This window comes from Lissotriton vulgaris, chromosome 4_1, assembly GCF_964263255.1.
Source record: "Lissotriton vulgaris chromosome 4_1, aLisVul1.2, whole genome shotgun sequence".
Lineage (NCBI taxonomy): Eukaryota > Metazoa > Chordata > Amphibia > Caudata > Salamandridae > Lissotriton > Lissotriton vulgaris.
This window is the reverse complement of record NC_141691.1, coordinates 602,944,285-602,966,784: the sequence shown is the minus strand read 5'-3', so window position 1 is coordinate 602,966,784 and position 22,500 is coordinate 602,944,285. Positions and strand designations below refer to the sequence as shown.

At 50.4% G+C, this 22,500-nt stretch overlaps 1 protein-coding gene across 2 annotated transcripts in view; it reads left to right on the top strand.

Moving 5' to 3' along the window:
* AOAH (acyloxyacyl hydrolase) overlaps window positions 1-21,810 on the top strand; it is a 973,359-nt gene extending 951,549 nt beyond the window's left edge. For both annotated transcript variants that reach the window (XM_086964832.1, XM_086964831.1), the window contains exons 20-21: window positions 20,335-20,411; window positions 21,000-21,810. In XM_086964832.1, coding sequence (XP_086820958.1) covers window positions 20,335-20,411; window positions 21,000-21,128 — 206 coding nt within the window. In that variant the 3' untranslated portion in view covers window positions 21,129-21,810. The remainder of the gene's footprint in view (window positions 1-20,334; window positions 20,412-20,999) is intronic.
* Window positions 21,811-22,500: the final 690 nt, after the last annotated feature.

Here is a 22,500-nt window from a genome sequence, read left to right as displayed (position 1 = left end):
CTATACCTCTCAGGGGTAAGACCGAACCTCTTAAGCAATGCTTCTCTCTTGACAGAATAGTTGGTCTGGTCTTCCTTTTCTAGGCTGAGGAGTGTGTCCCTAACTTCCGGAGGTATGTACTTGTACAGACCACCCCCCCCCCCCCAGTGACTCTCTGGGACCCCATGGGCTTTTAGTGACACCTCATAGGCAGCTAACTACTTATCAATATTATCCCCCACCTTAAAACTGGCCATCACATCTTTAGGCATAAAGACCCTGGACTCACGTGAAGCTTCCGTAGGTATGCTGCCACCACTCTTGATGCTGTTCGTCCCTGCTTGTAGGGCTCGGATTTCCAGTTCATTCAAGTTGAGCTGATGGGTAAGTTTCTTCTCCTCCATGGCCCACCTTTCTTTCTCACGCTCCCTTTCCAATTTGGCGAGCTCCAATTTAAACTGTCTCTCCTCTCTCCTGTCCTCCAATTCCTCTGAGGACAGGGTCCTTACTGACACACTACTGCCTGCCCTGGATGGTACCCTTGTACCTGGTAACAAGTTTCCATTTTCCACCAAGGGCAGTAGGTCAAGTTCTCCTGTCCTGTGGCGCCGTGCTCCGCTCCCTGCCCGTCCCCTTCTCCTTCTCCTTCTCCTTCTGGGTGGGCCGTTACCCATGCCCTCATGGCTTTCTGAAGCTCTGTCTTTTTAGCGCCTCGCTTTTCTCCTCGCAGAATTCCTTGAGCTGCGCCACCGTGTAAGTTTCGAGGTTGGCCAGCTCAAATTCCATCTTGCCAGGTAGGACCTCAGACGTTCGTAGAGAAAATCAAATGGGACTAAGGCCAAAGGACTTTTAAAAAGAGAAGCCAGTCAGGGAGAATTTAAACAAAAAATAAAAATGCCAATTGGAGAGGGTAGACAAAAATTCAGTGGAGTCAGGTGTAGGGTTGTGGTGTACACTGCGTCGCTGCGTGGTATTACACAAGCACAAGTCCTATCCCACCGCTCGATCACCAATGTTAGAACCGGGGTCTCTAGTTGGCAGGGGTATGCGCCCCAGTCCAAGTAGGGACCACCGCTTCCGACCTGGTAGTTTGGCGCAGAGCAGCAAAGGCGTAACTCCAGAGGCAATGTGTAAAGTATTTGTGCAACACACAACGGCGATGACACAGTAAAAGCACTCACAAAAGGAACACCACACCAGTTTTGTATAAGAATAAGAATTTCTTTATCTAAAAGATATGCGAGAACGAAAAGCCGGTAAATCCAGCTCCAGGCAAGATTAATAATAAAAAGGATTCCAGTTCCCAAGCAAGATCAATAATCAATAAGAATGAATCCAGTTCCCAGGCCTGATCAATAATAAAAAGGATCCCAGTTTCCAAGCAAGATCAATAACCAATAAGAATAAATCCAGTTCCCAGGCCTGATCAAATCACCGAAAGCTCAGGTGTGCCAAGGGCTCCTGCTGGTAATGTCTTTCTCACAGTGTCCTTGGATGGCAAAAGTTCACTTGAGGTAGGTTCTTATGGTCAAAATTAATTGGGGGAAGGTTCTTAGGCCAAAGTTCCCTTGTAGCGTAATAAGTGTGCCTCTCGTAGAAATGATGCTCCCAGCGTAGAAAGTGCAGCTGCCTAGGCGCTGCTGGTAATGCTAAAAAATGCCCCAGTGTCAATTACCAAGTAATTATGCCCCTGTAGGCCGGTCAGTGAAGGACGGTTCCCAGCCAAGCACAAAGCTCACAATCCAGGTACCCGGCCAACCCGCACCCCGCCCCCTCGCAGCAGCCTGGTTGCACTGAGGCGTTACCTGGGGTGGTGGTTGCGGTTGCGAGGCTCCTCTCCCCCTGGGGCCTCGGGCTCAGCAGGCGCTGCACGGGTGGGGGTCACGGCCACACAGCGCTCCTTTAACACAGCGCTTTACAGTGCCTCCAAGTCCGGGGCAACGACGGAGCCTCCTGCCACGCAGCGCTTCGCTTCTCAGCGCGCCCCGGTCCCAGTGGCGGTGACCTCAGGGCCAGTTTCAGTCAGCTTGCGCCAGAAGCAGAGGAAATCACTGAGCCCTCAAGAGGATCACGGGGCAAGCAGTGCTGAGGGCAGGCAAAGCGTTGCAGGGCAAATCTTGAGAGTGTTGTTGCTGTTCCAAAGGGCAGTCTTTAAAACGCTGTGGTCCAAGGACAGGTAGTTTCCTTTAGCTTAAAAAGGGTGCAGTCCCAAAAAGGCAATCTTTAAAAGGTTGAAGACTCTTTAAAATGTGGTTCAAAGAAAAGTAGTTCTTTTGGGATGTTGTGGAGACACTCTGGTGGTGATGTTGCAGTCTCCCATGCAGGGCAGGATCAGCAGACAGTAGGGCAGCTCAGCAGGTTGTGGGGCAGCAGTTCCTTGGATCAGTCAGCCTCCTTCCCAGTGGCAATCCTCTTGCGCAGCAGTCCTCACTCCAGCAGGGATTCTTCCAGGTCCAGCAGTGTAACAAAAATGTGAGGCCAGGACCCTCCCTTATATATTCTACAGTCCAGGGGCTAGAAAGTGGTGGAAGTCTCTGGAAGGGTCTGGGGGCAGGGGCTTCAGGAAGAGTCCAGGGAGTGCTGGTATGTTCCTTGTTTTCCATGACCTAGCTGTCAGTGACGAGCGACAGGCCGTTAAGGCTACAGTGGGCAGCCCATCACAGCTCATCCCAGGGAAGAAGGTGTGAATCACCACTCCACCTCCCAACCCAGGCAGGCTATCAGTATGCAGAGGGGAGGGGGGAGTCTGCAGAGCCTAATCTAAGTGTAGGCAGGAAAAGGTCCACTTTATAAAAGTGGGATCCCTAGCGTAGTAATGCCCAACCCCTATATATCATTGGAAAGGGTTCCCCGCCCCGAGTCCAACAAAACCAAACATGACAGACTTATTAGGTCCCTGTCAGAAGTTATCCTATAAGGGGAGGTTCCCAATCTTAGCCTATGGAGGATTAGCCTTACTGCGGTAGCAGTGGCTTGTGGCAGATATGCCAGCCTCACAAGGTTTTTAGGGGAGAGCACCTGCACCTCAGCACTGTTTAGCAGTGGTGAGGCGCCCAGAGTCCTAAGTCCAACAAAATGTAAGGTAAAAATGTGAGGCAAAAAGGGTAAAGATGTAGGGGAGACCACCCTAAGGCTGACAGGTCTAACACCGCCTTAAGCATTTTCGAAGATATGAATTGCCATAGGATGCACAAAACTACAGGAAGAAGCATTCCTCAAACAAATACACAAATGATGAAGTATTTTATTTAATTCACAATCAAATTGAAAAAAAATCAAAAATTTGAATTTCAATGGGAAGGTCGGAACTTATTAAAATTCAATTGACATCGCTCATCATTATTACTGTATTCTGTTTGATGCACTTACACTGCTCCCACAAATGAATCTGAAGATACTACTTTAATTTTAGCCTCCAATTTAAAATTCCTTTCCATTTACAGAATGTTTTAAAAATTACAATTTGACATGTTTCTTCTTTATTTATATACATTTAATTAATCTGCTAATATTAGTTCATTTGAAAAGCAGTCGCGACACCCCTAGTGTGTTTTGCAGACCGCCAGGGGTCCCTAGCCCACAGGTTGAGACACACTTCACTGCAGCATACAGCATGAGTCAGCTGGTTCAGATATTGGCTAGCTTCTCTGTGAGTGAGAGCAATCTGTGCTTTTTGAGGCAAAAAAAACATTTTTGTTTTTACCCACGTTTTCCAATATTTAGGTTAGAGGTGACCACTGATATTTGTTTGGTATATCATTGAGTGGTCTTGTTTTGTGCTCAACCTCAGAACATCTGTGCAACTGACGTGTTTGACTGTTGACATTAATGTTTTATAGATACAAGTCTATTTTTGCTTGATATTCCATGGGACTGGTAGAAAGAAACACGTCTCTCTTTTTGCTATCTCACATTAATACACCATCTTTATGGTTCCTTGGTTATTGGTACAGGAGACTAAAAAGCTGCTCAATGTTGCACTCCAGCCAAAAAGGAGATGGCGCTCTTGTTTGTTACGTAATCAGAACAGGCACTTTTTTGCAACGCTACATTAAACTCCTTTTAGGTTCGTTTTAAAAGTTCATATTGTAGGAAACAGTCCAACCACTATTGTTGATCCATTGGCTAAATGGAAATAACTGACACCTGAATTTGGAATTTGTGTAACAATAGCACAGATTTCAAGGACCTGAAGTCCATACTGCAAATGGTGCTGAAATGTAATTCCCTTCAAGCCAGAATCAAAAGGGTTGGTTGTTTATTAGTGCAATAGATTTTCAGATCTTTTTGTAACACCTGCTTTAACCTAGGAGTACATTTAACAAGTTTTAATTCAGCACCCTTCCTATGTTTAGGAGATGCAATTGACTTAGGGAGCAATGTCGGACAGAAATCGTCTAGTCAGCATGATTTGATACGTTAAATGTGTCCAAGGTTTTTCTGAGTAGAAACCTAAGAAAAAGAGGCAAAGCCAGCACCCCTAGAGCAAGGCATCGGTAGAGTTTGGCGCACACCAGTAGGTGAGGGGGGGGAAGCACTGACACAGACAACTGAAATGTGTGACAAAGGCCGCTTTATTGGAATCAGGTGCACCTATCACAAAACATCCCACCTGGCCTGTGCCGAACAAAACTACTGCTCACTAAATAAGAACTGCCTGACCCCCCCACCCCTAACATGTTACCCCCAAACATTGCAATTGTAAACAACACATCCGCTCCGCAACCTACCCTCCTACAGCATGCCCCAATGACCTCCATGACCTCACCCCCGCTACCCCGAGTCCCCAGGCCTGCAGAAAAACCCCCCTATCTCCTTAGGACAGTGCCCCCAAAACAGCACCTGTTCCAGCGACAACACAACGAAGCCCTAACCAGTGCACCATCATCCAACAAAACCCTTCCAATGGATACCATGACCACCCCCCCAAGGCCCCGGGACCGAAACCCCACATTCCCACGGCTATACCACAGGGCGGGACACGAAGGACAACCCCTGGCTGCTGTGTCACCGCACCACGAAACAGTGTGCGGTGACACAAAATGGCCGGTGTATAACCTAACCAGCCCAAACCTACCGACCCACCCAACCAGCCCAAAACGCGCCGGCTACGGCGCGCCCTGGGTGTCAAACTTCCTCCCCCCCCTCTACTGTGCCCCAAAATTCCCCGGGGGGGCGAGCCTCCCTCCAGTCGGCCGCCCCCCCAAAACCCCATTGGGGCACACCAGTAGGTGAGGGGGGGGAAGCACTGACACAGACAACTGAAATGTGTGACAAAGGCCGCTTTATTGGAATCAGGTGCACCTATCACAAAACATCCCACCTGGCCTGTGCCGAACAAAACTACTGCTCACTAAATAAGAACTGCCTGACCCCCCCCACCCCCACCCCTAACATGTTACCCCCAAACATTGCAATTGTAAACAACACATCCGCTCCGCAACCTACCCTCCTACAGCATGCCCCAATGACCTCCATGACCTCACCCCCGCTACCCCGAGTCCCCAGGCCTGCAGAAAAACCCCCCTATCTCCTTAGGACAGCGCCACTCGAAAGCCGATTACGCCTTTCGACCCCCCCACTAGGACTCCTGTCTCCTGGGATACCTGATCACGCCCAAAGCCCCATCCAACGCCTCCTTCAGCTGGACTATATAAAGCTCCATTCCATACCTGGACAGGTGAACCCCATCCTCCCGGGAAAAATATATTGCGCCATAGCGCAACTCCGGGTGCTCCATTCTCCCAACCCCTTCCTTGTCACAGAAGTCCCGCATTTCCCGATTGATCTTCCTCCGGGCTCTGTCAATGGCCGCCGGGCGCTCAGCCCCCCTCCACACCCGCCTAGGAATGAACTCTGACCATATAACATGGCAGCCCGCCCACTGCTCCTTGATTTCCTTCAGGTCCCTCTTCATTTGTTTGAGTAGCGCTAACCCCTTGCACTGTACCAGGTCATTCTCCCCCAGGTGAATCACTACCACATCCGGGCACAACCCCCTCTCACTATCGAATTCAACAATGGAAATAACTCATGCCACCGCCTACCCCCTTTTCCCCTCCAATGGCACCTGTACAACCCCGTATCCAATCCCAAATTGAGTGTCCGATGCCTGTCCCACTCCGCTTGCTCCGCCCTTTTGACGAAAGAATGGCCCACAATATATACATTCAGCACAGCCACCTCCGGCCCCGCCACAGCACCTGTAAAGACACACATGTCAGAATCGGGAATCACTGCAGCATCAACCCTTCTACCTCCCTCAACCGCACATACGTCCTGTAACAATCAGACTTCCACCGCCCCAGCCTCTGTATCTCTTCCTTCCCCCAACCCCTCCGAGCCGCCTCCGTCGCCGCCCCGATTCGAAAGGAATGCACCCCGAACGCCAGGGGATCCTCTCCCACGTACCGCAGGGCGCTCCGCAGGACCCACAACGCCTGTGACGCGGACTCCCATCCCCCCACCTCGACCAAAAACCTCCCCCTGCTTCTTGCCCCCGTTCACCCTCAACCGCCTACCCCACGCCGCCGGGCACACCCCCTCCCGGCCGCCCGGACCCAGTACCACCCAGGTTCCAACCCCCCGCTGGTCCGTCTTCGACCGTCGCAAGCGCACAGCCACCTCCCGCTCCCGCAGCTCCACATCCCCCCACAACAACCCCCCCTCCCCCTTCCTCCCAGCAGCTCCGACACCCGGAACGCCCGAAGAAAAGCCAGGACATCAATGTAGAAAACCGCACCACCTCGCCGTCATCCCGGCACACCGTCGGGAGCGCCCCGACCACTCTTTCCAGCAGGTCCACCGTGATGGGATGGCGCAGCCGCGCCGTAGACCCCCTCTCTCTCGCCCACCCTTCCAACAACCTGGTCCCCAGCTCACCCGCCGACGGGGGGTACCCCCACCACAACTTGCCCATGAATGCCACCGCCGACAACTTGCCCGCAATCGAGAACCTCGACAAACCTTTTTCCATGAGCGCCAGCATGAACCTTACCACTTGCTCTTCGCGCCTCCACCGGACCCCGCTGCGCACCGCACCTGACTGCAGGAATTCCTCCCAAGCTAGCTCGTACGTCTTCCACGTAGACACTGCCGCCGACGCCTTCACCAATTGAAAGACCCGGCCTCACCGACCGACCACAGTTCCTCCGGCACCGGCGTCCTGACCTCCTCCGCTGTCGTGGCTAGCCCATGGAACCTCTCCCACTGTGAACGAGACAAAGCATCAGCGATGTCATTGTCCACACCCGGGTCGTGGCGCGCCTGAAACAGAATGTCATTCTCCAAACAGCGCAGCACAAACACCCTCATCAGTTTCAGCACTTGTAGGTCCCTGGCCGACTGTCTATTCACCACCTGCACAACAGCCATGTTGTCCACCCGGAACAACACCCTTTTGTGGGCCAATGCCCCCGCCCAAACCGTGACTGCCACCACCAACGGGAACCACTCCAGGAACGCGATGCTCCTCCCTCCCGCCTGCCACTGCTCCGGCCATTGCTCCGCGCACCACTTTCCGTCCCAGTACAGCCCGAAGCCGCCGACGCCCGCCGCATCTGAGAACATGGTGACGTCCCACTCCCAGTCCTCCGCCGGCGCCATCGGAACCCCGTTGAACCGCTCCAGGAACGCCCGCCACATGCGCAGGTCCTCCTTCATTCCCGCGGAAAGGCGCACATGATGATGAGGCAACGGCAAACCGGACAACGCCAAACCCAACCGCCGACAGAAAGTTCGGCCCGCCCGCACCACGCGGCATGCAAAGTTCAAATGACCGAGCAACACCTGCACTTCCCGCACCGTCACCTTCTTCCTTGACAACATTCCATCCACTAAACCTCGCATGGCAGACCTCTTGTCTTCCGGTAGGCGTGCTTCCATGGCGACCGAGTCGAGCTCGATACCGAGAAAGGACAACACTGTACTGGGACCGCACGTCTTCACTGGCGCCAGGGGAACCCCAAACTCCCCCAGCAACCCGGCCAAACCATCCATCAGCCGCTGACAGTCCGCCTCACCGGGCCGCCCCACCAGGAAAAAGTCATCCAGATAGTGCGTCACTGACTCCGAGCCTGTGCGCCCGGAAAAAACCCACTGCAGGAATGAGCTGAAACGCTCAAACAGCGCGCATGAAATGGAACACCCCATTGGCAGCGCCTTATCCACAAAGATGAGACCTTGGAACTGGATCCCCAGCAACTGGTGATCTGCCGGGTGCACTGGAAGAAGCCGGAACGCCGACTTGATATCACACTTCGCCATCAACGCGCCCCTGCCCTCCGCCGCGACCAGCCGCCGCGCCCCGCCCACCGACGAGTATGTCACCGTCGCCAAATCCGCCACAATGTATGCGTTGACTGATTCCCCCTCCGGCCACGACAAGTGCTGTATCAATCGGAACAGCCCCTCCTCCTTCTTGGGCACCAACCCGATGGGGGATATGATCAGGCCGGGCAACGGCGGCGCCGTAAAGGGGCCCGCCATCCTCCCTTCCTTGACATCTTGGAAAAGCTTCTCGCGTACAATTCCCTTGTGTGCATTCACCGACTTCAGATTATCCGCCCAGCGAGCAATCCGTGGTCCCTCGTACCCCAGCCTGAAGCCTTCCCGGAAACCCCGACGTAGCACGGCTGCATCCTCCGCCCGCGAATATGCCGCCAACCAGGGCTCCATCCGCTCGATCCTAACCGGCGTACGAGCCTTTTCCCAAGGCCCCCGCTGCTCCCCTCTGCCCCCACCCCGTCCTCCCCACGTTCCTCCTCTGGCTGGGGTCCCCCCCTTGGGCGGGCTGTTGCCCCGGCGGGCCCCCAGCAACGCAAAGCTGGGTGTTTCCGGCCGCAGGACGAGCACTCGTGCCGGAATTTGCACGCGGCCCTCCCGCAGGCTCCCCTGTTGAAGTCCCAGCAGGCTCCCACTGCCGCCTGACTTCCCGAGTCTCCCTGACCCACCCCCCCCACGGGTGGGGCGGGCCCCAAAGGGGGGCGACGCCAGTGGAAGGCCGCTCGCTGTATAGATGGTGCGGTCGAACTTCGCCCCTCCCATCGTCTGCTGGTACAAATCCGAATCCAGCTCCCCCCATTGAGCTTCCGGGTCCGCCGCCATGCGCGCCCGAAACTCCTCGTCGTAATGTGACCATGCATACCCGCCATAAGTCACCTGAGCCCTCCGCACGACATCCATGTACTTGAACAACGCGACGCACCGGTCCGGGAACTCCTCGCAGTACACGCTCGCATAAATGAGGAAAGCCGCCGACCAGTTGTCTAATGTCAGGGGAACCTTCGGGCGCCTAGCTAACTCCTGCTCCTCCTCCTTAGACCCCTCTTTGGACGTCAATTCCCTGTGCAATAGTTTCAGAATGTCTACGTATTCTCCCTTCCAGATCTTCTCCTTCGTCGCCGCCGACAGGTGGGCTCCCAACGGCTTGGTAAGTCCCATGTACGGTAGCTTTCGCACCGGCACCACGCAACACTCTTTCCCACCCCCACCCCCGCCGTCTCCTTCTCCCCCGCCGCCGGCGAAACGCTGCCCGCGCTCAGCCCGCCGCCCTGCGCCGCCCCGTCCGTGCCCACGCCCGCATCTTGCACATATCGTCCCCGCACCAGCCGCCACCCATCCTCCCTGTCGCCCCCCGTCCCCACTGACACCTCCACACACCGCCGCTTGCCACCCCCCGCGCCATCACCTGTCTTACCTGGCGTCAAGGTCGGCGTCCTTGCTGGATCCCGCCGCCTAACCAGTGGAGCTGAGGGTGCCGTCACCCTTGGCGCTTCTTGCCTTGCTGGCACTTCTCGCCTTGCTGGCACCTGCAACACACTGTCAACAACGTTACCAGCCCCCCCTTCCTCCCTAAGCTCCCCCTCTTCTTCCGACTCCTCATCACCCGGTTCCACACCACTCCGGCCACCCACCTGGGGTTCCAGCCTGCTCAAACCCGCTTTCTCCCGACACACTCGCATCAGCTCCATCCAATCCGCACTCACTCTTCCATCCTCCCCCGCAGGCAAATCAGTGTCATTCATATCCTTCCTCGCTCCCCTACCCCCGGCGGCCGTAGTGACCCTTCGGGGAGGGGCCAGCGGAGACGCATCCCACCTCCATTCGCCATGCTCACGAAGTAGGTCCCTCGCTGGAGCTCGGCCGTCCGCACCAAACAGAGCCGGCCCATCCACTCGGTGGGTGGGAGCCGCATGCTGCTCCCCCGAGCGCCTCGCAAACAGCTCCTGCCAAGGAAAAAAAGGTGGAGTCCAGCATGCCAGGGTAACAGCCGCTCCCGTCCCCCCCCACGCGCTGCCCCCTGCCCCACCCCCCCACCCCATCGCCGCTCCCCTCCCCCATCCGGCCGAGTGCCCTCCGCGCCACGACGGGATCCCCCCGCCCCCCAGGTCCCAGCCCCCATCCCCGCTCCACCCCCCCCACCCCCCAAAACCCCAACTCGGCCCTGCCCCTCCCCCGCGCCCGCCCCCCCATCACTCCCCCAGGGCGCCCCCATGCTCCCCTCCCGAACCTCCCCCAGTGGTCGCCCCTTCCCCCCACCCACTCACTCTCCCTCCCCACTCCCCCCCTGTCCCCCCCGGCCCACCCTGCCATCACCGACCCACCCTTCTCGCCCGACGCCCCGCCACCTCCGCACACCCCGCCCCGGCCCTCCGCCTGACCCCTCCCCCCACCCCTATCTCCTCGCCCAGGCCGGGCCACACCACCCCGGCCCCCCACGCCCCCCCCTTCCTCCACCGACGATGAACTCCAGTCCAATTCCGTGTCCGCCCCCCCTCCACCCCCTTCCCCCTCCCCCTCCAAATCCGTGTCTTCAATCAGTAACGGGGAAACCGTCCCCCCTTCCCCCTGCCCCCATCCTCGGGCCCCACCTTTACCCCTTGGTCTGACCCCACCTCCCCCCTTTCCCCGCCCCACCACCACTTCAGGCTCCCCACCCCCCCGGCCTCCCCCTGCACCGTCCCCCCCTCCCCTCGTGGCCCCACCGCTCCCAGGCCACCTTCACCCCCCTCCCCCCGCCACCCTCGCTCCTCTGACGTCTCACGCACCCCTCCCCCCCGACCCCCCTCGCCCCTCCCCCCCCTCCTCCCACCACCTCCTCGACGAACTGCAGGGGCCGTTTCTTCCCCTTCCGCCCCCCGCCCCTGGCGCTCTTTCTCGCCTTACCCCGCGGAGCTACCTCAGCGCCTCGCCCACCGTCCCCTGCTCCTCCGCCCCGCTCGCCCCGCTGAGCCGTCTTGGGCCGCGACCGCGGCGGATCGCACGCAGCCACAGCCGCAGCGGCGCCATCAGCAGCGCGCCGCTGCGGCCTTACCTTAACGCCGGGTCGCAGGACATCCAAGCGGCCCGCTTCCCCCAACAGCCTTATTGCCTCGGCTACACGCGGGTCCTCTCCCCAAGACATCGCCGCAAGCACCTTTCAACGTCACAACACCCCCACGGCCGACAGGCACTTCTCGGTAGTCTCGGGCACTTAACCTCACAGCACCGCCCCGTCGCAATGCCACGCGCCCCCAACAGCACAAGCCCGACACGAACACGAAGGACAACCCCTGGCTGGGGGTGGAAAGGGGGTGTGGCTTCGCCCACATATTGGGGACCAGGAGCACATATTTTGATTGGGAAGACGTTGCGTGCTTCCAGGAAAAAGTGCTTGCAGTCCACACAGATGTAATCATTTTGTTTATCTAGCTTCTTAAGCTTGAGCTTTCAGGGGCACACACATGGCATTGGAATGCTACTGAAGTGTCTTCGATATGATGGTGTTATTCTCTGGTAGCAGCACAGATGTAATGAGGGCAGTCTTTAACCTACATGGATTTTTAGGTTTGGCGCGACAGTGCACCTCTCCACTGTGCTTTTAACCCGCATCAATATTATTCTACAGTTATTTGCTTATAGGCAAATACATATTCATTACCATGCTATCTACTTGTAATGCTTCATATTGCCATGCAAAATAACATACAACATTCCAATTAAAGCCAGCCCTATTGCCAATGCTTAGGGTTCGCCAAGACAAGGGCTGACGTTTGTTCAGATGGCACCCCAGGTGAAACCTAATCACCACTCATCCTGATAATCCTCCCCTGCGTCACCGGGATGTACACTGCTGTCTTTTCTAGCACTGTATATATGAAAGGCACAATTGACTGAGGGGAAGCTTACCTGGCGAAATCTTGCTCACCTGCTAATCCTGACCTTTGGCTGCACTACAGTCTCCCTCCCGCCGCCGCTGTAGTACATCTCGCGGCCGCAGAGCGGAGGGAGACTACACCTCCCAGCCTGCCCTGCGACCAAACCCGGAAGTCATCACAGGGGTTACCGCGCCCGGAGGCGCTACAAATTGCCTGCACTCTCGGTGGAGCGGGTGCTCTGCCGAATTGACTGAGGGGAAGCTTACCTGGCGAAATCTTGCTCACCTGCTAATCCTGACCTTTGGCTGCACTACGGTCTCCCTCCCGCCGCCGCTGTAGTACATCTTGCGGCCGCAGAGCGGAGGGAGACTACACCTCCCAGCCTGCCCTGCGACCAAACCCGGAAGTCATCACAGGGGTTACCGCGCCCGGAGGCGCTACAAATTGCCTGCACTCTCGGTGGAGCGGGTGCTCTGCCGAATTGACTGAGGGGAAGCTTACCTGGCGAAATCTTGCTCACCTGCTAATCCTGACCTTTGGTTGCACTACGGTCTCCCTCCCGCCGCCGCTGTAGTACATCTCGCGGCCGCAGCGCGGAGGGAGACTACACCTCCCAGCCTGCCCTGCGACCAAACCCGGAAGTCATCACAGGGGTTACCGCGCCCGGAGGCGCTACAAATTGCCTGCACTCTCCGCGTCGCGGGACGCGAGCGGGACGCCCGGACGAAGCCCGGACAAAAGGCGGACAGTCTAAGACAGTCCAAGACTGGCCACGACTGGACTAGGACTCTAATAACATCAGTACTGTGAGTTACTCGCATTTTCGCCCCGCTGTTATTGTCTGCCCAAAGACTCGAAGGCCTAATATCTTGTTATTGGTAATATCTCACAATCTAGCCTTATTGTATTAGGATTGTCTGGCTCCCATATGTCGAGACAGAAAACTCCCATCACCCCTGCCAACACCATGGACAATTATTTAGTCCATGTGGTGGCAAAAATAAATAGAGAACGGAGGTCTTCCCTGGGGCTCAGCGACTCTCCACCATGTGCACAAAGAGAAACGTTAGGCTTGACTCAATCGGACTCTGATGCAATGAATGTAATAGATTTACATACTGAAGAAAATAATGATTGCTCAGTGCTAAATGTTTCTACAGCATCTATCGCCCCACAACTAGATACAAATGCCGACCTATTAATGGGGGATGAGATAAATACGTTCTGCAATGATTTAGAGATAGGTGAAGAGAGCATCACTCCACCAACGCCAGTCCCCGCACCAAGTGCAGCAAAAGGGTCCACCAAGGTTCCCCCTAAAAGACCAGGACTGCGGTCTAGTAGGAAAAGACCAGCAACCCCCCCTAAAATTAAAATTAAAAATAAAAGTGTCACTGAAGAAATAAGGGAGGAAGGGAATGGCAGTACAGGATGGGATGATATGATATCGAATAAGTTTATGGGCATGTTAGAATCTAAGATATCTCGGTTAATTAAACCTCTCCTATCCAAAATAGACCATCTTTCTGATAAAGTTCACAAACTGGAGACTCTTTTAAAAATAACAAATGATAGTGTGGGGGAAATACCGAATTTGATCATAGGTAAACTTGATGAAAAACAAGCGACGGGAAACACATCAGGGGGGAATATTTCTGGGAGAGTAGAAGATATACCAGTCCCTATTCAGTCAGCTACAACTAGATCTAGTAATGATCTCAACAACCCTATAGCTGTAGACCCTCCGACAATCCAAGGGAATGCTATAATTCCTGATCTTAATACAGAAACAAGCCCTGTGGAGTTAATAGTGGAAGCCTCACCCCTGATTCTAGTACTTGCCAACGTGCCACCACTGAAAATAGGCCAGATCGAGACTCCAGATTCCCTATTAAATAAAGCATTGCCGTGGTTAAGTAATAATATGCACATGTCTCCCTGGGGCAAAGAAAAGCTGACAGAAGACTTGCTAACAGCAAGAAGAGTAAAGTGGATAGAGATTAAAGCCAAGAAATTCGCAGGAGATTGTGTGGTACTAAATTTTAAGGGCCCTGATGTATTACCAGACATTCTGCTTAATATTTTCCCTCCACAACGCAGAACGGCAGAAATAATTCCACTTACGTTGGACTTCTTTTATAGCAGAAGAGGACTTGTGGCAAAGCCAAGCATACTAAGGACTAAGTGGTCAGTAGTGGGAAATAGAAGGGCTAGGGGTGGCCCCATCTGTGACTGGGGGCTAAATCTGGAAAATCGTTTTTCGGCGTTATCCGATTTAAACGAATGCGATTGACTCGCAAGCTGTGAACCAGTCTCTCCCAAAAGGCAGATGATACAAAAGAATGGAAGGGTAGAAAACATGACATGTACACATTTGAGCAAGCAGATAATAGGCAAACAGATAACAGGTCCCAGGGAATCCCAAACCTTTGTATCCGGAGAGCCAAAGATAGATATAGAGGGCTCAATCAGAATTAGAGAGGCGAAAGGGAGTAAGATTACATTGGCGGATGGAGAAATAATAACAGCAGAAAGTGAAGTATCTGTAAATAATGTTGAAAAGGGCCAGCCACTGCAACAACAAGAAACTCCATTACTGTCCCTTGTATCTTGGAACATAGCAGGCATAGTAAATAAGGCAACTTCACCGGAATGGGTTGATTTCATTGATCAACATGACATTATTATGTTGCAAGAAACTTGGTCATTGACTCCAACCTTTCGGCAGGGGTATCTAAATTTTTACATGCCAGCAACTAGAAATCGTTTGGGACGTCCCTCTGGAGGCTTGTTAATCTGGATACGCCAGTCCCTGAATTGCACAATAAAACAACGATCTGTACCATCTAATGACATCATGGCACTTAATATTAGATGGGAAAATGGCCAAGAACTTGTCCTGTTTAATGTTTATGCCAGGGGAGTGGGTAGTGGCAAATCCTCAGAGGTTGTAGCAATTTTAGAGCAGAATATCGAAATGTTAACACCAAAAACTCACATAATAGTGGGCGGGGATTTTGATGCCACCTTGAACCCTTGGGTGTTGAGGATATGATCTTGTCTGAGGAGGAGGATGCCAAGTGGGGAATACCCCAGTTGGAGTTGTCGGCCATTAAAAAATGGAGTACAGTGGCAATCCAGCTAAAGAGTCTCTGCTTAGCAAGAGGATTGAGAGCGGTAAATGGGCGCTCGCCCTCTGATTTAAAAGGGAATAACACGTTTGATAATGGCCGATCAGCTAGTAGAATTGACTATTTATTATTGGATGTAAGGGTCTGGAATAAAATGCTAGACATGGTTGTGGAAGAAAGACTAGAAAGTGATCACAACCCCTTACGATTGACCCTTTATTCCCATCATGAGTCTACAGTGTACACCAATAAAAATGGAATGGTGACGCAAGATGTTGCATGCTCGAATAACCAACGCCACTTGAAATGGAGAATGCTAATAGAAGATGTAGCAAAATTAGAGGCCCTCAAAAAAATAATAGTCGATGAAGTAAACAACATCAAGTCCCATCATGGGAAGCTTAACTTCCAAGATTACATGATGGAGGCCCATGAAAACCTATTTTGCAAAATATAAAGCTTCTTCATTAAAACAGTAGATCCCTACAAAGCAAAAAAAGAACAACCAAGACAAGGTTGGTATGACAAGAGCTGTAGGTTGGCACGACTCAACCTGAGTACGGAACTGAGAACAGGCAATGCCATAGCAATTAGGAGGGCGAGAGACAACTATAGACAGACCCAAAAACAGGCCAGGAAACGCTGGGATGAGGAATGCTGGTATGAATTGAAGGAGGCCTGTGCTGCCAAGGATTCCAAGCGATTTTGGGCCACAGTAAAATGGGAGAGGGGAGGGATAGCTGCCCAACCACAAAATGATGTTGCTATAAATAAATGGACTGAGTTTTTCAAACCACAGTATGCCCGAAATCCAGCCTATATTTCTGATCAACCCCCCCATCCATCTTCTTCAAACACCAAATATTTAATGAAAAGGATGTTAGCAAAGCATTGGATTGCATAGAGGGTGGAAAAGCTCCGGGCATGGATGGAATCCCGGCTGACGTATTTTTATCGGACCGGAATTCCTGGTGTACTTACTTTAAAATGTTGGCTAATGCAGTGGCGATGGGAGGGGAAGTGCCCGCTTCATGGAAGGGAGCAGAAATCATCCCTATATTTAAAAAAGGCGATAAAACTCTAGCTCAAAACTACAGACCCATCAGTCTCATTGACACAGCACAAAAACTGATGGGGCGCCTAGTCCAGAACAAGTTGCAACAATGGATTGACGAAAAGAACATACTGTCACCCTACCAGGCAGGGTTTCGCCCCCTAACTAGTAGTGTTGACCAAGTCCTTTACTTCATAACTATCTATTGGAGAAATGTCACACTAAAAAAGGGTTCATTGTATGCCGTTTTTGTGGACTTAAAAGCAGCTTTCGACCTAGTCCCTAGAGAAAAATTGTGGCAGACCTTGGCTGATGTAGGATTAAGCCAGGAACTCCTCACTCTCCTAGTCCGCCTCCACGAAAACAATTTTGCTAAAATCAGGTGGGGCAAGCAGGGAGAAGTAACAGACCCCTTCCCAGTAGAACGAGGAGTACGGCAAGGGTGCGTCCTAGCGCCAACACTATTTTCAATCTATATAAATGGTATTGTTGACCATCTAAAGAAATCCCCAAGTGACGCTCCAATTATAGCAGGCTCCCACGTCCCCGTCCTAATGTTTGCGGACGATACGCTTTTACTTTCACGCACGCCGAGCGGTCTCCAAAAAGCGGTTGATGCCTTTGGTGAATTTTGTGATAGTAGGGGCCTTGAACTGAATACCACCAAAACTAAATTCATGTGCCTAAATTATCAGTCCACTTTCAAAGGTGTAATAAAATACAAAGGCACCCCTCTAGAGAAAGTGGATGCTTTTTCTTACCTAGGCATCATTTTACAAGGAAACATGAAGTGGAAATCGCACATTAACACGACAGTATTGAAGTTTAGCCAGCTCGCAGGCGCAGTTGCTTTAAAACATCGAGCCTCGCTAACAAAGCCGGTAAACTGTGCACTTGAAATCTATAATATGAAAGTACTGGGCGCCTGCTTATATGGATCCGAATTATGGGGGTTTTAAAACTTGGGAGAGTTGGGACGTGCAGAAAACAGATTTTTACGAGGGCTTGTAATGGTCCCCCAAAGCACACCCATAACTCCTCTGAAACTGGACCTTGGCAGAAAAAACATTGAGGACATAGCTAGATTACGGCCACTTTTGTATTGGAGACGCCTGATGGTGACTCCAGAGCTAAGCCATTATGCTGCAGCTCTGGCAGATGTTGTCAAGTTTGATCGTTTTCACTGTATTGACTGGCTAAAAGAACTACGGGGACTTCTTGTAAAGTTAAAGCTGGAACACCTATGGGGCACTAATGATGTGGCTAGTTTTCCTTCGAAAGCAAAATTGAAAGAACTATATTTGGAGATGGTGTATGTAACAATGTTCTGTAAAGGATCCCAATCAAAATTGACAACTCGCTTTTGTGATATAAAAATGTACCCGTCATGCGAAACATATTGGGATATAATTGAACGACCACATGACAGGAAACTATACTTCCAATTTCGTATAGGAACATTACCAGTGAATGCTTTTAAAAAACACTGGTCTCCAATGTGGGATGAACATTGCTACTATTGTAAGGATCAAATAGAGCACATTTCCCATTTGTTGTTCTGTTGCCCATTGTATGCCAGCCCTAGGCGCAAATGGCTAAAGCCAGTGTGCTCAAATATTGGTACCCGTAGTCAATCGACAGCCCTCAGAATACTAGAATCCGATTGTTCCACACCATTTGTAGTTGCTGTAGCTAAATTTCTTGCTTGGGCAATCCGCACTTGCACTTTAATGTCAAATATAATCACAACATGAAATTTGGCTGCTATAATTTAATCATTCCGTTGTATGAATTGTCTTTTTAAAAGGAAAATAACTTTTATGAATATTGGAAAAACTTTTTTTGTATTTTTAACATGTATAGCATTCGACTGTCAATGTTTAATATGTGTTTTAGAAAGTATTTTTAGCTGTAGTATTTATTGTAATAGGGTTAGGAAGGATGCTTTTATGACAAATGTCGAATAAAGCTTTGAAATTTGAATTTGAAAGGCATTCCTGTTGCACCACTTAATAGCATGGTTGCTGTGCTAGGCGTTTTCCGTGGGAGTGAGAAACGCTTGGCCTGCTGCCTCACACAGTTGTACTCTTCTTTCACCAGTGCCCGTCTCTCATACATGCAAAATGAGGAACAGACAAAAAGGAATTTTAGTGGAAAAACTGATGAACTTTAATTCCATTCATTTGCGATGGAAGCATTTGTAAGCAGGATAAAGTCAGATTAAACATGTTTTAATTTGAAAAAGCGTCAGCGCTTGCTTCAATCAGGAATGTGATGTGACCTTTATTTGTGCCTCAGAGGCTGCCTAGTAGTGGATGTTTGTGGAGTGATCTGGGAGGGGGAGGGTGGGCACTGCTGCTGACTGAATGCATGGAGCTCAGCAAAGTTCGCTACATGAGACCTTCACTGCCATGACCCAGCGGGGGTGCGGGTGTCAGCACTGAGGGGTTGACAAAAGGGCAAAAAATATGTTTTAGACACATATTTTTGCCATTTTGTCATGCCGGGGGTGACAAGAAGTTTTCCGCACCGGGTACCGCCTAACCTTGCTTCGCCACTGCTAAGACCTTATCTTCTTCGCCTGCCTTCCTCATTGGTGATCCTTGTGGAGGCTGCTTTGTGCTCACAAATCAGATCCTGACTGGTTGACTCAAAGCACTGACCTGCTTTTGAACACATATTTCCAATTTTCCTCCTCACCTGAATCCCCTATTCAAATGCTAAACGGCAGATGATTTGCCAAATAGGAGAGAGGAGGAGAAGGGAAAATGGAAGAGACAAAAAAATAGAAGGGAACAAAAAGAATCTATAGAAAGCCCAACGACATTGAACGGCACAAGAAAGCTGGAATGAAGACATTATTAAAAGCAGCTGGCTAGATAAGCTCCTCGTGCGTCCATATAAATCAAGATGGCCTGGACCCGGGTCCAGCTGATGCGTAAAACTAGTCCTGGCAAAAGTCTTTCCATTTTAGTAAAATTATTGATATAATATACTTGTAGTCCTCTTCACCCATTAATCAGTTGTTGTGTCATTTTTGTAATCCTCTTCACCCATTGATCAGTTGTTGTGTCATTCACATTTTTCTTCCGCCCTCTACAGCATACACTGTGAGACAACAGGTTAGTTATTGGCTAGCTTCACTATGAGCACATGCGAAATAGTTCCCTTCAGTGCTGTGGACTACTATGGCAAGGTGTGATTTTTGAGACCAAAAGTATTTGAGTCTTTAATATTGTTGCGGGCCGTGCAGATTCCACAACAATGCTTCATAAAAACCATGTTAAAATAATAGAAGCATTGACAAAGCCAAAATGGTGGCAGCCAACACCAGACTGATTGTCTGTGCTAGGGCCTGTTTATTGTACTGAGACAGATCTCCTGGTTTGGGAGTTTATTTTTTCAGTACAAGATGTTTCCTGAATAGGCACTTTAAATATGGGGCACCCTTGCCAAGCCTTCGGTGCACTGAAGGAAGCTGTCGCAGTGGCAGCTTCCTTCACTGCACAAAGATTCTGGCCAGGCAGGCAGGTACCTCAGAGATTCTGGCCAGGCCGGTAGGTGCCTCAGAGATCATGGCCAGACAGGTAAGTACTTCAGAGATCATGTCCAGGCAGGTAGGTTACCTCAAAGATCCTGTCAAGGCCGGTGGGTGCCTCAGAGATCCTGGCCAGGCAGGTAGGTACCTTAGAGATAATGACCTGGCAGGTAGGTACCTCTGAGATCCAGGCCAGGCAGGTAGGTACCTCAACAGAGTTTTAGAACAAGGTTGCTGTCGCAACTAATATGACACTTCCTTGTATGGCTTGAAGTTACTGAGAACGGTTCTCAGCATCCCCTATACCAAAATACCAGATTGATCAAAGCCACCTCCGGACAATCTGAACTAAAAATGTTGGCTGTGTTGAAATTTGAAGTATGCCATATTTTATATTTGAGAGATTAAGAGAAAAGCTCTTTGTGTTTTTTTTTTGCCTGTATGTTTTTTTTCTTCTTTACTTTCAATAGCCCCCAGTAATCGCTCGTTTTGTAGTTGCAGAGTTGTGGAAAAAACAGATGGGAGATGGCTGGCAGCTGATAGAACCTGTGGACGGATTTCACCCAAATCAGGTAAAACACTGAGATCGAGTAGGAACGCAGGATGCGGAGCGAAGGCCTTAAATTTAATATAGTTGACCAGGGAAATGCTTTTCAAAATCCGAGGCCACATATCTTTACCATGCATGGAAAGTATTGTTAAAACGAATATATGTATGAAGATATGTGCATATATATTTAGGAGGGTTAGGTGTGGGTAGGAGTATTGGGTTGTAAGAGTATTTTAGGGATTAGGGATGGGTAGGGCATAAACACATTTTTAAATGAGATATATATATATATATATATATATATATATATATACACACACATATATACATACACACTCGTATATATTTCACTTACCTTATTTGTACTTACCTGCATAGTAAAAGTATGCATTGTAAAATGTGTGGTAAAGGCATGCGAGGTAAAAGCATGCATTGTAATGTTGTACAACCATTTGAAGGCACTTGCACGGATAGAAATTAGAGGTGTCAGCAATACACACAGGGAAAGCAAACTGAAGAGGCTTTATAGTGTGTTAAATAACCACTTATATGAATGCCTATACAAATGTGATACGTGTCTAACTTGCTCGTTCTGCTCTCCCCTTCACAGATTGCCTTGGCCCTTCAAGCACAGATTGTCTGGCACGAAGTCTTGCAGAATTGGCCTGAGGTATTTGGGAAAGAGAATCCGTTCAACGAAGCCATTGAAAAGAAATTTGGAAACCAAGGAGGCCACTGACCTTTTCGCTGTCTCCTCTAAGGTCTCCATTGTCTCCACTGCCAAGAAGAGTTTGCTTTACTCATTGCCTACTATGTACAGGACAGAAGAGGTGCCAACTTGAAGAATCTGCTGCTTGCAACTTGAAGAAATACTAATTTAAGACTGATCCTTACCACAATTTTGGACTGAGTGTTGTCTTAAATAGTTGAAGACCTGGAGCAGTGCTATTTTACCATCTTGGACAGCAGTAAAAGGTTGCTTGTCACAGGAACTTTGTAAGAATGTGCTGCATTTAGCTAGAAATGTAGAAGCATGTGTTGCCATATCTAATAGACAAACAACAAAACATGCCAACACCACACACAAATTTACATAATGTACTTAAAACATAACGGGGCATAACAAAACAATTAAAACAGAGCGCCACACTACAACACAACATCAAATTGATATGATACAACAAAAGAACAAAAAACATCACCACAACAAAATGGCACACAACAAATATGCACATACCTTTGTGTCACACATTACCCCCTCCATAAACCTCCTTTCCTAGTACAATGATAAAAGGTGGCTGCCCTAAGCACAGCCTTAGATTACCGCAAAATGCAAAAAATAGCACCAGTTAAAAACGTTTTGTAATGTGGACCTTTGATGTCTGAAAATAAACTGCTGTTCTTAACTGTTATGTGCAGGTAAATAAAAAAGACAAACCAGATAAAAGGTGGGCACACATGTATCTGATAAGGTTATGAGGCTGATGAAAAAATGTGGTGGGCTTTTTACAAGTACAAGAACAGATCCACATAAAACAGAAGGGTCCGTTTTCGAAGGCATGGCCCCTCTTCCTCAAAGGAACATAAACCATCTGAATAACAAGAAAACGGGCCCTTTCATGAGGGACATAATCTAGATTTACTTCACCTCAACCAATCCCACTTCCCTATCTCACTTCCGGAATATCTCTGAGCGGGTAAACCAAATTTGACTGTGTATTTTTCTTTAAAAGTAGTTGTGGATCAGCTCTCTCATCCAGAACCCTTAACTAGGAGGTATAGTATTGAATAGAGAAGCCCCACTGCCAGCAGGTAAGTAGAACAAGTCTTTGGCCCATCCCAGATTAACTAAGATTTTGCTTCGAGGTTGCATCACTTTTATGGCGCTACCTCGATGCAAAATCTAATTGCCATTTACTAAGACATGCAAAGTTGATTTGTGTGGCTTTGCGTGGATTAGTAAATATAAAGCAATGCAGACCGCAGCGCTGCCTTGAATTCTGCAGCTCACAAAGGAGGAGGAATATGCCTCTGAGGTTTGTTTTTGTGTGTAGGATAGAATCCCTTCCTACACAAAAACAATCCTCTAACACAGGCACCCACGCAGCAGC